Genomic DNA, 14,854 nt, shown 5'->3' with positions numbered 1-14,854 from the left:
GCCACTTCAACCCTCCAGTCCTTTATCCCTGGTGATTGGATTCTGGTCAGAGAATCTAGGAGAAAACACTGGAAGTCCAGGCGCTGGAAAGGCCCATATCAGATCCTACTAGACACTCAGGAAAGCTGCAGGAAAACTCCAGCTTCCCCAGCTTCATCTGGCTTCCAGGACACAAGTCATATTCCAACTGGATCATCCACGGCCTGAAAGGTGTGAGGACAGCAGACCACCACAAGACAAAGAACTGTAAGCTGATCACTGGCGAGTGATTGAAGAGGTGGTTGAAGAACACTGTTCTTACAAGGGCACAATAATCCCTTGAGCAGTGCAACGTTATTTCCGAATCTACTTAAGGCCATCGCATTTCCTGAAAGTTAGAAATCATAAGGTAATTTGCCTCACTGCACACACATCACAGTGAGAGACACATAGGAAACATACAGGGAAGACCTCTAAACATTGCACATAACCTTTCTCTGGATGATTGACTGGCAACATCTGCAACAGAGAGACAGTCAAACATGTGCCATGATGCTTATTCTCCTTAATTTCTTAACATTTGGTGGCTACTAGGCACTCCTTTGCCTGGACAGCAAGGGTCAGCCAAATTCTTTTCTCCCACTTTGACAACGAAACTGACTCTGAGGAGGAAATCTTGGATGCTTTTATCTAACTTTCATGTTTACTGCTTGATATCTATCATTATGGTATTATTACAAATTTGAAATGTGTTCATTTCCACCGTTGTTTAGTTGGACTATGGAAGCCTAACTTCCAGCAGGTTAGAGTTCCTGTTTCTAAACATATTTCTGGAGGAGCTTCCTACGACCGCCCACCTGTAGCAGACTGGTAACAGGGCAGCTTGAAGCGCAGAAGCCACTCAGGAGAGGCAGCAGGATTTTTGAGTTTTGTTTATGATTTTTTTTTTCTTTGAAATGGAAAAAAAACCCAGTTTGCTTTCAGTACCAGAAGAAAGGACATTCCACTTCAAGATCACGATGCAGCTATATGGAAGATGGTCTGTTCTAATGCTAATGATTGGTATCGCAAGTATTTTTATTACTCTCGTGTTCATTTGGGGAAAGGTACAGCAAAGATAATTTGTGGCTAATCTGAGTAATTACGCCAATAGTACTCATCAGCTGATTCAAAGAGAGATTCATCACTTTCCTGACTACCGTGATCATGCTGATAATGTCTGGTGGCAACTGATGCATCAAACCGTGAGGAAGATAAGAAATGACAGTTGCTATGTTTGTTGTTTGATTTCACGTGTTATTAATGATCAATCATTTTTAGTACCAGTTCCTATTGATACTACTTTCTTTCCAGATAGGCAACATAACCAGCTGGTGGAGGTTATTTTTCCTTGGGTGAGGAATTATATTGTAAGGCAAAGCAAGAAATGTTAGTAGATTTTCTAGTGAGACTAATTTAATATGTGCTACTACAGGAATTCTTTATTTTGGGGTAATAGGAATCAATAAGATATCCAGATATAGGTACAGATATTTGTATTGCACAGGAGGAAAACACACCTTATTTCCTTGGAAAGACAGAAGGTTGCAAAACTATTATATCTGTTTCATGTGCTTTAATCAACAGACATGAATTTGAGTCATGTCTTATCAGAACTGCTGCTTATACCATTTCAGGATCTTTGATCCCAGATCCCTTTGTGTTAACTCTTAATCTTACAGCCGTACTGAATGGAAGTAAAGTTATATGGCCAGGCAGGTAAATTAACCAGGGTTCTTGTTACTTTTCCTAGTAGAGATGGGTACTCATGTCCTAAGAATATGGTTTGGATGTGTGGAAATAGATCATATCTGTATCTGCCTGCTAATTGGTCTGGATTATGTCATCTAGCTCACTTACTATCTACAGTCACAACTTATAATTCAATCAGCCCATTATTAGAGAAGAAGGTTTCACTATTCTGACCAAGGAGCAGCAAGCTCTTAGAACATGAGTTTGCAAAGTAGAATAGCTTTGGAATATCTGTTAGCTGAGAGGGGTGATGGTTTTGAAGAATTTATTTTTCTTTTAATTGTGATTACCTTGTAATCAGAAGAAAGGAGATGTAATGGAAATTCTTGTATTAAGTGCTCTAAGGTGTTTCAAACCTTAGAGGTAACCCTAAAGGTCAAACACGATCTTTAGGTTACCTCTCTTTCTTCAAAACATCTGTGTTAGAGGAGGAAGCTGTAAAAACCAGTATCAGACGTTTGATGGTTAAAACCCATTCCTTTTGGGTGATGTCTCAGGAAAAGCAGATGGTCTGCTCATAGATAACTTTGTTACCTCTGACCCGAGGAGGGTCTAGGGCCATAAAGCACAAACTCTTTTAAGTTGGGATAACACCCACATACTCTTTAAATACCCTGTGTAAATGTTGACACCACACTGAACCCAAAGAAGTTTCTATTTAAGTGAAATGAGAAAGAGTACAATGATGACATGAACAAGGCTTGTTTTAATTCTTTTACTTTTATTACATTTTGTTTTCTTTGATTTATTGTTTTATTATTATTGTACTTATGGTTGATGATCGCCTTGGGCGGAGGGGCGTGTGAGTATTTTTCCCACAATATAATCTGCTTTCCGTCAGTGGGTTTTTCGCTCACACAGAGTGTTTTGTTTTACATGTATCTAATCATGACTTTATTCGTGACAAAAAAGGAGGGACTGTTAGGGTTTGAAAACTTTTGTATTGTTTATCACTCATGTCTGGACAAAGTGCTTTTCCCTCCCACATGCCACAGAAAGGGAGATGGGGGACAGGAGTGAGTTATGCTACTATCAGCAACATCTAGGGGCTGCTCGTACCAAGTCCCCACTCCCTCTCTGTTTAAAATCAAGACACATGAACCCTAACCTTTCTGACCCCACACACACACACCCCCTGAATGTTTGTTGAACTGTGTGTGAACCAGCATGTATAAATAAAGAGAGAGGGGTGCCAACACTTTGTAGATTTGCACTGCAAAGTGTGAGCTACCTCTTGCGCAAGAAGAACAGAAACCCTGTGTCATATTTCTTTCCTCTGAGTTTGACTAATTAATACCTAACAATAACCGTGGTTACGGCAGTAACTGTGCAGTTTGGTCAGCGGGCTGAGCGAGCCGCCTCACCCAACAGCTACGGAGATTAGCTGAAGCTAATCTTTTGTTCGCAGAGCTTTCTTCAAACTCGTCGCCCGGACAACTTTTCCTCAGCACGGTTCATACGAGGTTAGGTTTGGGCAGAGTGATAGAAGTAATTTAGGATGAAATAATCTAAACGTTTTTCATTTTATGAAGTTTGGTTTTGTTTGTGTTGAACTCAGCTATCTTAGTGCTAATAGGCTATCTGCTCAGCACGTGCTCAGTTTTGTGTTCTGTGTTTGTGTGTTTTTAAAGTTATGACAGACTTTACTCGAAGGGTGATTTTAAACAGAAGATTGATCATAACGCGCCGTCCGCGCTTATGTATTTTAACCCTTCTATTAACGGTATTTCAAAGGTGTGTGTTTGATTCTGATGATAAGCTGTAAGCTTCTTTTGTTAGCTTTAACTGCTAACAGCTAAGAACACGTGTGTTTACAGTTAATCTGCTAAGATTATTTACCCAAAATGGTTGCTAGTTTTCATTCCAGTAAAATATTTCCCTAAACATTGTTTTGCTAAACTTGATAACTAAGTAAACACCATTAAGCCCCATTTCTCCAAAAAGATTTGATTCTTTTTCAAAATATTTCCTTAAATATTTTACTATTTCCTAAATAATATTTCTTTAAATATTATTAACGGTATTTTAAAGGTGATTAAATATTATTTAAATAAATAAAGGCAGCTAATGAGACACCGTTGAGAATTGGTCATCCAGAAGGTTGGTTTTATTCAGTAGATCGTTATTTAAAACATTATTTCATTAAAATAATATTTTATCTGATCTTGCATTGTGAATTGTTACCTAAAGGTATGCTGATTATTGTCTAAGTTGGTTCCAAGACTAACTTAACTTCATTTCCAGATTCTTCAAGATAATCCTTGGTTCTCAAACATAAACATTGCATGGTAATGTTGCATCACTCTTTTCGGTCATGATTTTCAACCATCTTTAATCAACTTGTTTATATTGTACATAGCCCATTAGTCTTCCTTATTCTTTAATTCTGCTTGGTAGTTTAGTTGGATTGTTTCAGCATAGTAAAGAGTTTGTTGATTGAAATATGTTTGACTTTGACTTGACTTATTTTTGTTAATAAATTCTTGTATTTTAAGAAATTGTGTGAATTTATTTCATGTGTGTGCAGAGTTTATGCAGTTCAATAATGTCAGAGCTTGGCACATCCCTATTGACTTTGTCCTAATACCATCGCCTTATTGGGCTGGTATTCACAAGACAACTCTTAACAGACCAAAATATTATTTGATAAAATATTAAATAATATAATCATATTCATAATCACAACAACTGGCTCTCTTTTTTTTGTCATAGAATGGATTCTAAAATTCTACTATCGGTCCATAAAGCATTAAATGGTCTTGGTCACAAATATATTTTTTAAGTTGGTAGTCAGATGTGAACCTTGTAGATCCCTCAGGTCTTCATAGAGCTGCTTACGCGGTGTTACTAGGACCAGAACTAAACATGGTGAGCCAGGATTTTGTTGCTATGCTCCTCAGCTCTGGAACAAACTCCCTGACTCACATGGACACAGCAATGTTACATCAGAATTAAGCAATGTCTTACATTTTGATTTATGACCAATACTTAAATTCATATAATGAGCTAAGCCGGAACCAAGGGCTTTTAACCATGAGTGACCTTCCCAGATGGATGAACTGCGGTTTTTCTGTTCAACCATCAGCTGAGCTTGGAAACAGAACTGTGAAGCCGCATCATTTGATCCAGGACCTACAAAGCAGGCATTCTTCTTTTTTTGGTTGCATTCTGGTGTTCTGGCCTGAAAAATTGCCATATCCAGGTAGTTTGGAAAATTTTTATATCTCCCCCCATTTTTCTCTCCCACAATTCAAAATAACAGTAGATTTATTAGTATTAGATATTAGAATTCTGACTTCTACATAATAAAATCCTCTCTTTGAACTTATGAGAGAGCTGTAGCCCTATATAAACACTGGATTTTTCATTAGCTTAAACATTTTGAATGGAAATTTCTTAATCACAAATGTCTATACTCTCCCTGCAGTAGTAAAATATGTAATTAATTTTATGGACATTTTAAAATGTTTGATTTTGCATTTTTACTTGATAAAAAAACATAATGCTTGATTAGGTCTGATTGTTTTAAAATTATAAATAAATCTTAATTCTGAGAAATATGCAGAATCTGCATGTAGAATAAATGTCCCTCTCTGGGAGAAAATAATTCATCCTCATAACAAAGTTTTTGTATATGGTCACTTTTGAGGGTGATTTTCTCATGTCCATTAACACAGATACATTTGCTATGCTTACGTTGTTTTCTCGATGGGTAATTTCAAAAAGATAACATAAAAATGAGGGCAGCTCATCAAAATTCATTGTGAAATGGTCACATTTAATGGTTGAAACCTGTCATTTTATATACATCTATAAAAAAGACCTCAGGTACAGGTTACGACATTCTACCGCTAATACATACATACATTATTATTATTAATAATATTAAATAATAAACTTTGTTCATTGTTAAAGTTACATATCGTTGTTTACAAAATAGAACCAAGAAATTAAGCCATTATGAATGTCTAAAAAAAAAAAGAACAAACAAAAAACTAAAGCCCTATATGCATCTTTTTATTATTTGTCCATAAAATCCAAACATTACAATAAACACATTAATATTCATTTGAATAACATAATAATACCTGCTGATATAGGCTATTAAAATGTAAACAGAAAAATAATGAAATGTTTGTAAAGGCGCCAGACTTTGGAAAGCAAACAGATTCATGTTACTGTATTTTACAGCATAGAGCGGAAAGAGAAGCCAACACACTAGCGCGTCAGTGATCCAAAAGTCAATGTTGCTGTCAAAACAAAGTCAAACCGAAAGCAAATTTGTGAAACAAGTCTTTTGTTTGAAAACCAATTTATTTTTTTATTTTTTGTATTTTTTTGTATTTTTATTTACCTCATTTTATTTTATTTTTTTACAATCCAGGTCCTTCTTACCAGTCACTGTAAGCACGATGTATAGCTAACTGTCTAAATAAATCAACTACTATACCTTTAACCAAATTCTTCAAAGTGTTAGTCTCCAGATCAAAAAACGGCTCACTCCATTGGTTTGATTCAGTCGTCTGAGGCATACAGGAGGAGTACGGTCTCATGGAGGCTTGCTGTGGGGTCTTCTTTAAACAGTGTGTGTGCACAAACAGGGGCTGCAGGGATCCTCAGGTTTGTTACATATAGCAATTTTCAGCATCACTACTCCACTTGCATATGTACACAATTTCTGAGTACAGGCACAAGCTTCAGGAAGCTCAGTGAAAAAATTTGGAGCCACTTCATTGGGGTGCTTATCAGTCTTTGGCGTGATGATTGAGCTGTATGTGGGGCGCTACAGTAGCCACACACACAAAGGCACAACTTCTTTAAGAGTGCATTTGTCTGTGAAGCGCTCTGCAGTTTAAAAGAAAGGGAAAAAGTCAATTAATGAATAAAAAATAACATGAGTTGGCTTTCTTGCTCAGAGAAGGAGCTTGAACCAAACAAACCAACAAATCCGTCTTCTGCGGCTCATCGAAGCCACAAGGGCGTAACATTAATCACTTTGATGTCGCTGCTGATCATGGTTGTTCTGCTGCCTCTGCTGCTGTTCTTGTTGTCAGCGATGCCATTTGCAAAAGTTCCTATGAAGAATTTTTTTCGTCTCCGTCAGTCAACGACTGTCTGATTTCCTCTCTTAAGTAATTTTGGTGAGTAACTGTGATGGGCAGAAATGATCAATGCACTGTATCCTCAAAAACATGTGCAAAATAGAAAAAACACCAGCCTCCGTCTATTTATCCTGTTCTTCCTCCCACCTGTTGTCACTCTATGAGATAAAAAATCTAGAGGCAGAAAGAAAAATAGTCAGTTTAAAAATAGAATTTTCCTGTCTTTTTGTTGACATCACAATATTTGGACTCATGTTAAAAAAGCACACCCCAATGTTTTTTATTGAGATTTTATGTGGCAGACCACAACAAAGTAGTATATTTGCAAATTATAAAGGAAAACTGTGCATAGCTGTTAAAATCTTCCAACTGGAAAATCTAAATGGTCTGGCAGGCATTTGTATTCAGCCACCCTGAGTGAATACTTTGTAAAACAACTTTTCATTGCACTCACAGCTGCAAGTTTTTGGGATTATGTCTGTATTAGCTTTAGAAACTGAAATATCTGCCCATTATTCTTTGCAAGTAAGTTCTAGCTATGTCAGTTAAGACAGAGAGTGTCTGTGAGTGCAAATTTATAAATATTGCTACAGATTCCCACTTCAATCTTAGTGTCTACTTTGACTAGGGCCGTCCAACACGTGTATTAACTGATCCAAATTAGCTTTGGCTGTATATTTAGGGCCACTGCTGGTGGGTGAACCTCTATCCCTTGCCTATATTGAACTCCATCAATCTTTCCAATAACTCTGATCAGCTTTCCTTGCCCTGCTAAGGGTAGTATTTATTCTTTGCAAAGCTATATACAGGTCCTTCTCAAAATATTAGCATATTGTGATAAAGTTCATTATTTTCCATAATGTAATGATGAAAATTTAACATTCATATATTTTAGATCCATTGCACACTAACTGAAATATTTCAGGTCTTTTATTGTCTTAATACGGATGATTTTGGCATACAGCTCATGGAAACCCAAAATTCCTATCTCACAAAATTAGCATATCATTAAAAGGGTCTCTAAACGAGCTATGAAACTAATCATCTGAATCAACGAGTTAACTCTAAACACCTGCAAAAGATTCCTGAGGCCTTTAAAACTCCCAGCCTGGTTCATCACTCAAAACCCCAATCATGGGTAAGACTGCCGACCTGACAGCTGTCCAGAAGGCCACTATTGACACCCTCAAGCAAGAGGGTAAGACACAGAAAGAAATTTCTGAACGAATAGGCTGTTCCCAGAGTGCTGTATCAAGGCACCTCAGTGGGAAGTCTGTGGGAAGGAAAAAGTGTGGCAGAAAACGCTGAACAACGAGAAGAGGTGACCGGATCCTGAGGAAGATTGTGGAGAAGGGCCGATTCCAGACCTTGGGGGACCTGCGGAAGCAGTGGACTGAGTCTGGAGTAGAAACATCCAGAGCCACCGTGCACAGGCGTGTGCAGGAAATGGGCTACAGGTGCCGCATTCCCCAGGTCAAACCACTTTTGAACCAGAAACAGTGGCAGAAGCGCCTGACCTGGGCTACAGAGAAGCAGCACTGGACTGTTGCTCAGTGGTCCAAAGTACTTTTTTCGGATGAAAGGAAATTCTGCATGTCATTCGGAAATCAAGGTGCCAGAGTCTGGAGGAAGACTAGGGAGAAGGAAATGCCAAAATGCCAGAAGTCCAGTGTCAAGTACCCACAGTCAGTGATGGTCTGGGGTGCCGTGTCAGCTGCTGGTGTTGGTCCACTGTGTTTTATCAAGGGCAGGGTCAATGCAGCTAGCTATCAGGAGATTTTGGAGCACTTCATGCTTCCATCTGCTGAAAAGCTTTATGGAGATGAAGATTTCATTTTTCAGCACGACCTGGCACCTGCTCACAGTGCCAAAACCACTGGTAAATGGTTTACTGGCCATGGTATCACTGTGCTCAATTGGCCTGCCAACTCTCCTGACCTGAACCCCATAGAGAATCTGTGGGATATTGTGAAGAGAACATTGAGAGACTCAAGACCCAACACTCTGGATGAGCTAAAGGCCGCTATCGAAGCATCCTGGGCCTCCATAAGACCTCAGCAGTGCCACAGGCTGATTGCCTCCATGCCACGCCGCATTGAAGCAGTCATTTCTGCAAAAGGATTGCCGACCAAGTATTGAGTGCATAACTGTACATGATTATTTGAAGGTTGACGTTTTTTGTATTAAAAACACTTTTCTTTTATTGGTCGGATGAAATATGCTAATTTTGTGAGATAGGAATTTTGGATTTTCATGAGCTGTATGCCAAAATCATCCGTATTAAGACAATAAAAGACCTGAAATATTTCAGTTAGTGTGCAATGAATCTAAAATATAGGAATGTTAAATTTTCATCATTATGGAAAATAATGAACTTTATCACAATATGCTAATATTTTGAGAAGGACCTGTATAGGGTCCAAAGGAACTCAGGTACATTCAGATTGTATTTCACTTCAACCTTAAATAGACAAAGCAGAAAACTGTAAAAAAAAGACAACCTTTCTGTATTCATAAAATAAACTCCTCTTGACTGGAGTTACTTTTGGAATATAAAACATGCTCACGACAAAAACAATCATGTATTGACATGTTAATATATACCTTACCAGTGAAGATCAAAATCAATTCAGACATGACAGATTGGAGACATCTCTGTGTGAGTGTGTTTTTACATGTTGGTGCTTACCACATGAACAACAGCATCATCCCTAACAGCAAAGGGGAGAAAATTGAGACAAGCCTGGCAGCTCTGCCCACTGGAGGCTCGGCCTTCTGCGGTGCTTTGGAGGACGGTATGGGAGAGGTCTTCGTCTCTGCAAAAGAATTTGTCAGAAAACAAGACCTTCGTGAGCATTTTTTATTCACTCCTCTGAATACTTGGTCAGTTGGTTTTGTTGTTTAGCCCTTTGCTGAGTTTTTTAGTTGCACAGAGTACAAAAGTGCAGATCCTGAGGGGGGAAAACTTTCAGTCCATTGTTCTGATGAATGGAGCAACAAAAACGCTCATCATAATGGGAAGGAGCAAACAGAAAGGAAAATATGGGGAAGAGCAAAATCAATTCTAATCAACAAGCACAATCAATGGGAGACTTGTCAAGGCAGTTATGAAGTGAACATGACAAAAAAAATAGATCAATTCTGAAACCACAGAGGAGAAAGAGCAAACAGAGTAGAAGAGAAAAACAGGAAAGGGAAGGAGGACAAGGTAAAACAAGGAAGAGTAAAGGAAAGCACACAGTGGCCATCTGAATATGCCTGCTAGAGCACAGCAGAAATTCATTTGCACATACTGTATATCTAGATCTCTCAGGTGGTACTTAAATTTGAGTACATACAGAAGAAGTGGAGCCTTTTCTTGAGATAGACTACCACTAATTGAGGAGCTAACTTGACTTTTACATGAACAGACCAGTTGTAAATCACAACAACAAAGAAACTGTCTTAATGAAGCATTGTCTTAATTAAGTAGCTAAGAGATGCCATGCAGACTAATTGTTATAATTAATAAATGTTATGGAGCAAAGTACAGTGAAAAGATTACAACATTTATTCTATTTTGCTGTTTTTTGTCACATTATGAAAGAGATTTTTATAAGATTTTAAAGAAGACCAGAGTAAACAACAAAATGCAAATTTCAAATGATGATTTAATTTAATAAGAGTTAAAGCTATCCTAAAAAAACATAACCTTATGTCAGACATGTAGAATCAATAAATCACTTAAATAGAACCTTTCTGACAACATTAAGTTGACTAACGTTCCTCAAAAAAGCAAGAAGTTCAAAAACAGATGAGAACCAAATTCACTGACATGAATGTGTCATATAAGGATCACAATGTCATTTCTTATTCTTTGGCACTCCAGGAAATAAGTGAGAACCATTATGCACAAATGGAGACAGATGAAATTGGCAAAATCTTCCCAAGAGTGGCGGACCTACAAAAATTACTCCAAGAGGGCATTGACAACTTATCCAACTAAAGCCTCAGTTCCCTTAGTTCAGGTCAGTCAAACTAACACAGTATGATGTTCAGAAAATGAACATAATACTGGTACTCAAACATGGGGATGATGGTGTGGGGCTGCTTTGCTGCTTTATTATCTGGGCAACTTGCCTTAATTGATAGAACCAGGAATGCTTTTGTGGAAGCACCAGAAAAAGCTAAAGGTGAAATCTCAAGTTTGACCTTAAACACAAGTGCACTTAGTTTATAAGGCAGAATAAAAATCCAAAGCACACCTGCATGTCCACTTCTAAATGACTCATACAACACAAAACAAAACTATATATAAAAAACTAAAATAAAACATTTAGTTATTAAATCAACAGTCAAACAAAAACTGTTTTATTATATTTAGGGGCCTTTAAGTGTGACAAAAAAACAAAAAACAGAAGAATACTGTAAGCGGTTAAAATATGGGACTGTAGTTGATGGAATCACATTTACTGAAAGAGAGTGGGGGTGGATTTTAAATGGCTTGTGGCAAACATAAATATATGCTGAAAGTCGGTACAAGCTTATGAATTTCTTAGTTCTACAGTTTGGTTTTACACTGCTAGACAAATTAAAATATCAAAGTTTAATGCTTTATAAAATTGGGCTATTGCTACAGCTGCAGGCAGCACAGCAGATATTAACTCATGCAGGATGTTTGCCGCTCGATCTGCGAGGAGAGTATATGATTTCCTTTTCCCTGCAATTAATGACTGTTGTGGTGTACTGCGCTGGGAGTCAGGAGATATATTAGACAGAAGCAGCCAGGTGTGAAATAGCCAGAGAAAGAGGGAACCAGGGTGCGTTCAACATGTTCAGCAGCATGGCGCAATGCTTCCTGCCTGCAGCAAAACATTATGCTTAGGACTGGAGACAAAAACAAAAACTTTGGCAGAAATAATGTGCCAGTGACAAGGAGAGACATTTATAGGGTGTAAAGCGACTGTAACGAGCAATGTGAGGACAGGAAAACAGAGGAGATGAGACAACGGAGAGGGGGAGGGAAGATTGATAAATAGTGCCGTGGAGGAGGAGACAGAAGCAGGTGAAGGAGAGAAACACCAGAAAAGCTGCATTTAAGAGAACCTACAACTACTGACTTGAAGTTTCTGATAATGTTGATCGCTGAGGCATTAGGTTATCTAAATTTGTATGACAGCTGTTGGAAAACCATAAGTATAGCATCTATGATTATCCAAATGTTCTATTTTAAAACATTAGGTTGAAATTTTCTTCTTGATGCCTTATTTGTGACATAAAAGCAGACATAAAAGCAGACATGTGAAAGATGACCCTGTCTTTACAGGCCACTAGCACAAAGATATATAGTCTTATGGATACAAATATTCAAAAATTATTTTTGACATGAGATAATTTACTGATGTATACAATATATATAGCCACAAATGTAGTTTCAGTTGTTTGCCAAAATCTATTTAAGTAATAATAGCTAGAAGGTGTGGGGTGCCTGTTTTAATTCAAGAATATTTAAATCTAAACTAAGGTTTATGAATTACAGGGTATTATTAGTATTTAGAGCATCATTGTTGTAACAATGTGACAGTATTACATATTTGCCTTGGGTTTCAATAGCATACAAAGTAAATAATTCAGCACCACTCTCTTATGCACCTGATACCACAGCCTATATAATTACCAATGAAGCAAGGTTGATAAAGTGAATAAAAAATAGATTCCCCAAGAGAGAAAAACAAAATAGCAAAATATAAACTAAAAATGCACCTGCTGCTTGACAGGTGACCGGAATTGGACGATTTTAAGCTTGACCTGCCTGGCCAATGACCGGCTAATGAGAGACTCAAAAATCAGATTTTCTTTTTCTTCGGTCAGTAAACACAACTTAAAATAGGAAAGCAGCATACTAAGGAATTCAGTTACAGCTGGGATGGTATCAAGGGTGTCCTTTGGGAAACAAAGTTTCTAGAATAGCACCAGTGGGTTTTGTAAAATCATTTGGGCAATACTGGCTGCTGCCCTCAAGAATTCTTAAAACAGAAATATTACTGTTGCATCTTTAATTTTCACTTAGGATATCAAGCAACATTAAATAAGTAATCAACAATTTCTTCTTTCTCTGGTATTAAAACATACAGGTCCTTCTCAAAATATTAGCATATTGTGATAAAGTTCATTATTTTCCATAATGTCATGATGAAAATTTTACATTCATATATGTTAGATTCATTGCACACTAACTGAAATATTTCAGGTATTTTATTGTCTTAATACAGATGATTTTTGCATACAGCTCATGAAAACCCAAAATTCCTATCTCACAAAATTAGCATATTTCATCCGACCAATAAAAGAAAAGTGTTTTTAATACAAAAAACGTCAACCTTCAAATAATCATGTACAGTTATGCACTCAATACTTGGTCGGGAATCCTTTGGCAGAAATGACTGCTTCAATGCAGCGTGGCATGGAGGCAATCAGCCTGTGGCACTGCTGAGGTCTTATGGAGGCCCAGGATGCTTCGATAGCGGCCTTTAGCTCATCCAGAGTGTTGGGTCTTGAGTCTCTCAACGTTCTCTTCACAATATCCCACAGATTCTCTATGGGGTTCAGGTCAGGAGAGTTGGCAGGCCAATTGAGCACAGTGATACCATGGTCAGTAAACCATTTACCAGTGGTTTTGGCACTGTGAGCAGGTGCCAGGTCGTGCTGAAAAATGAAATCTTAATCTCCATAAAGCTTTTCAGCATATGGAAGCAAGAAGTGCTCCAAAATCTCCTGATAGCTAGCTGCATTGACCCTGCCCTTGATAAAACACAGTGGACCAACACCAGCAGCTGACACGGCACCCCAGACCATCACTGACTGTGGGTACTTGACACTGGACTTCTGGCATTTTGGCATTTCCTTCTCCTCAGTCTTCCTCCAGACTCTGGCACCTCGACATGCAGAATTTGCTTTCATCCGAAAAAAGTACTTTGGACCAATGAGCAACAGTCCAGTGCTGCTTCTCTGTAACCCAGGACTGGGGAATGTGGCACCTGTAGCCCATTTCCTGCACACGCCTGTGCATGGTGGCTCTAGATGTTTCTACTCCAGACTCAGTCCACTGGTTCCGCAGGTCCCCCAAGGTCTGGAATCGGCCCTTCTCCACAATCTTCCTCAGGGTCCGGTCACCTCTTCTCGTTGTGCAGCGTTTTCTGCCACACTTTTTCCTTCCCACAGACTTCCCACTGAGGTGCCTTGATACAGCACTCTGGGAACAGCCTATTCGTTCAGAAGTTTCTTTCTGTGTCTTACCCTCTTGCTTGAGGGTGTCAATAGTGGCCTTCTGGACAGCAGTCAGGTCGGCAGTCTTACCCATGATTGGGGTTTGGAGTGATGAACCAGGCTGGGAGTTTTAAAGGCCTCAGGAATCTTTTGCAGGTGTTTAGAGTTAACTCGTTGATTCAGATGATTAGGTTCATAGCTCGTTTAGAGAGCCTTTTAATGATATGCTAATTTTGTGAGATAGGAATTTTGGGTTTTCATGAGCTGTATGCCAAAATCATCCGTATTAAGACAATGAAAGACCTGAAATATTTCAGTTAGTGTGCAATGAATGTAAAATATATGAATGTTAAATTTTCATCATGACATTATGGAAAATTATGAACTTTATCACAATATGCTAATTTTTTGAGAAGGACCTGTAATGTGATCTAGAGACCAATTTTAATGAGCTATTTTTTACAATCGAAAAGACGAGAGCATTTGCCATTCAAATAATTCAGAGGTGTGTTGATCTCCATAAGTTTAAGCAGTAAAATAGTTTATATATATATGCGGGCTCGCCTCCACGCACAGCGTGGGCTCTGGAACCCATCTCCTTGAGAGGGGTTGGACTCTCTTCAACTCTGAGTGGCCCACGGGGAGAGGCGGTGGGCTGGTGTGGGTTTGCTTGTTGCCCCCCAGCTCAGCCGTCTCGTGTTGGGGTTTACCCCAGTGGATGAGAGGGTCGTATCGCT

At 38.4% G+C, this 14,854-nt stretch overlaps 1 protein-coding gene across 2 annotated transcripts in view; it reads right to left on the bottom strand.

Annotated features, from left to right (window-relative positions):
* Positions 1-5,527: 5,527 nt before the first annotated feature.
* The window catches only part of cntfr (ciliary neurotrophic factor receptor), a 333,618-nt gene continuing 324,291 nt past the window's right edge, over positions 5,528-14,854 (bottom strand). For both annotated transcript variants that reach the window (XM_047373130.1, XM_047373129.1), the window contains 2 exons: positions 9,562-9,688; positions 5,528-7,046 (listed from right to left, as the gene is read on the bottom strand). In XM_047373130.1, the coding sequence (XP_047229086.1) occupies position 7,046; positions 9,562-9,688 (128 nt within the window). In that variant the 3' untranslated portion in view covers positions 5,528-7,045. The remainder of the gene's footprint in view (positions 7,047-9,561; positions 9,689-14,854) is intronic.

The sequence above is a fragment of the Girardinichthys multiradiatus genome, chromosome 8, assembly GCF_021462225.1.
Source record: "Girardinichthys multiradiatus isolate DD_20200921_A chromosome 8, DD_fGirMul_XY1, whole genome shotgun sequence".
Classification (NCBI taxonomy): domain Eukaryota; kingdom Metazoa; phylum Chordata; class Actinopteri; order Cyprinodontiformes; family Goodeidae; genus Girardinichthys; species Girardinichthys multiradiatus.
Note: the sequence above shows the minus strand (reverse complement) of the source record. Positions and strands in the feature narration are given on the sequence as shown.